We start from the raw sequence: 473 nt of genomic DNA on the forward strand, positions 1-473 counted from the left end.
GGGGCCTCTGCTCTCGCCTGCCTTTCTCTGTCCCTGGGCGAGCTCTGCAAGTGTGCCCAGCTTCCCCCCACCCCCTCCAAAAGCCAGGGCAGCGCTAGGGGTAAACCCATCTCGCACGTACGGTTCGGCTTGGTGTTATCTGCCTCCTTCTCCTCCGAAGAGGAATCATCTTCATCATCATCATCCTCTGCAGAGGGGAGCGCGTCTGCAAGAGAAGAGACGCCCTGGCTGAACATCCAGGTGGGGACCCCTCCCGAGCAGGGCTGGCCAGGGAACAGAGCATCGTGGGCTGGTGGCGTGGGGCTGTGCCTGGTGGGTGGCTGGGGCAGGGCAGTGGGGGGCACGGACAGGGATGCCGGGTGACTGCTGAGCATGATCCTGGGTGACTGCTGAACACGATCCCGAGTGACCGCTGAGCATGACCCCAGGTGACTGCTGAGCACCATCCTGAGTGACCACGGAGCATGCCCACC

General features: G+C 63.6%; 1 protein-coding gene across 1 annotated transcript in view; it reads right to left on the bottom strand.

Moving 5' to 3' along the window:
• LOC103779024 (fibroblast growth factor receptor 1-like) overlaps positions 1-205 on the bottom strand; it is a gene marked incomplete at both ends in the record, with an annotated part of 3,650 nt that extends 3,445 nt beyond the window's left edge. Inside the window, one exon of the mRNA XM_008946640.1 lies at positions 107-205. Coding sequence (XP_008944888.1) covers positions 107-205 — 99 coding nt within the window. The remainder of the gene's footprint in view (positions 1-106) is intronic.
• Positions 206-473: the final 268 nt, after the last annotated feature.

The sequence above is a fragment of the Merops nubicus genome, unplaced genomic scaffold (genome assembly GCF_000691845.1).
Source record: "Merops nubicus isolate BGI_N331 unplaced genomic scaffold, ASM69184v1 scaffold39688, whole genome shotgun sequence".
In the NCBI taxonomy this organism is placed as follows: Eukaryota; Metazoa; Chordata; class Aves; order Coraciiformes; family Meropidae; genus Merops; species Merops nubicus.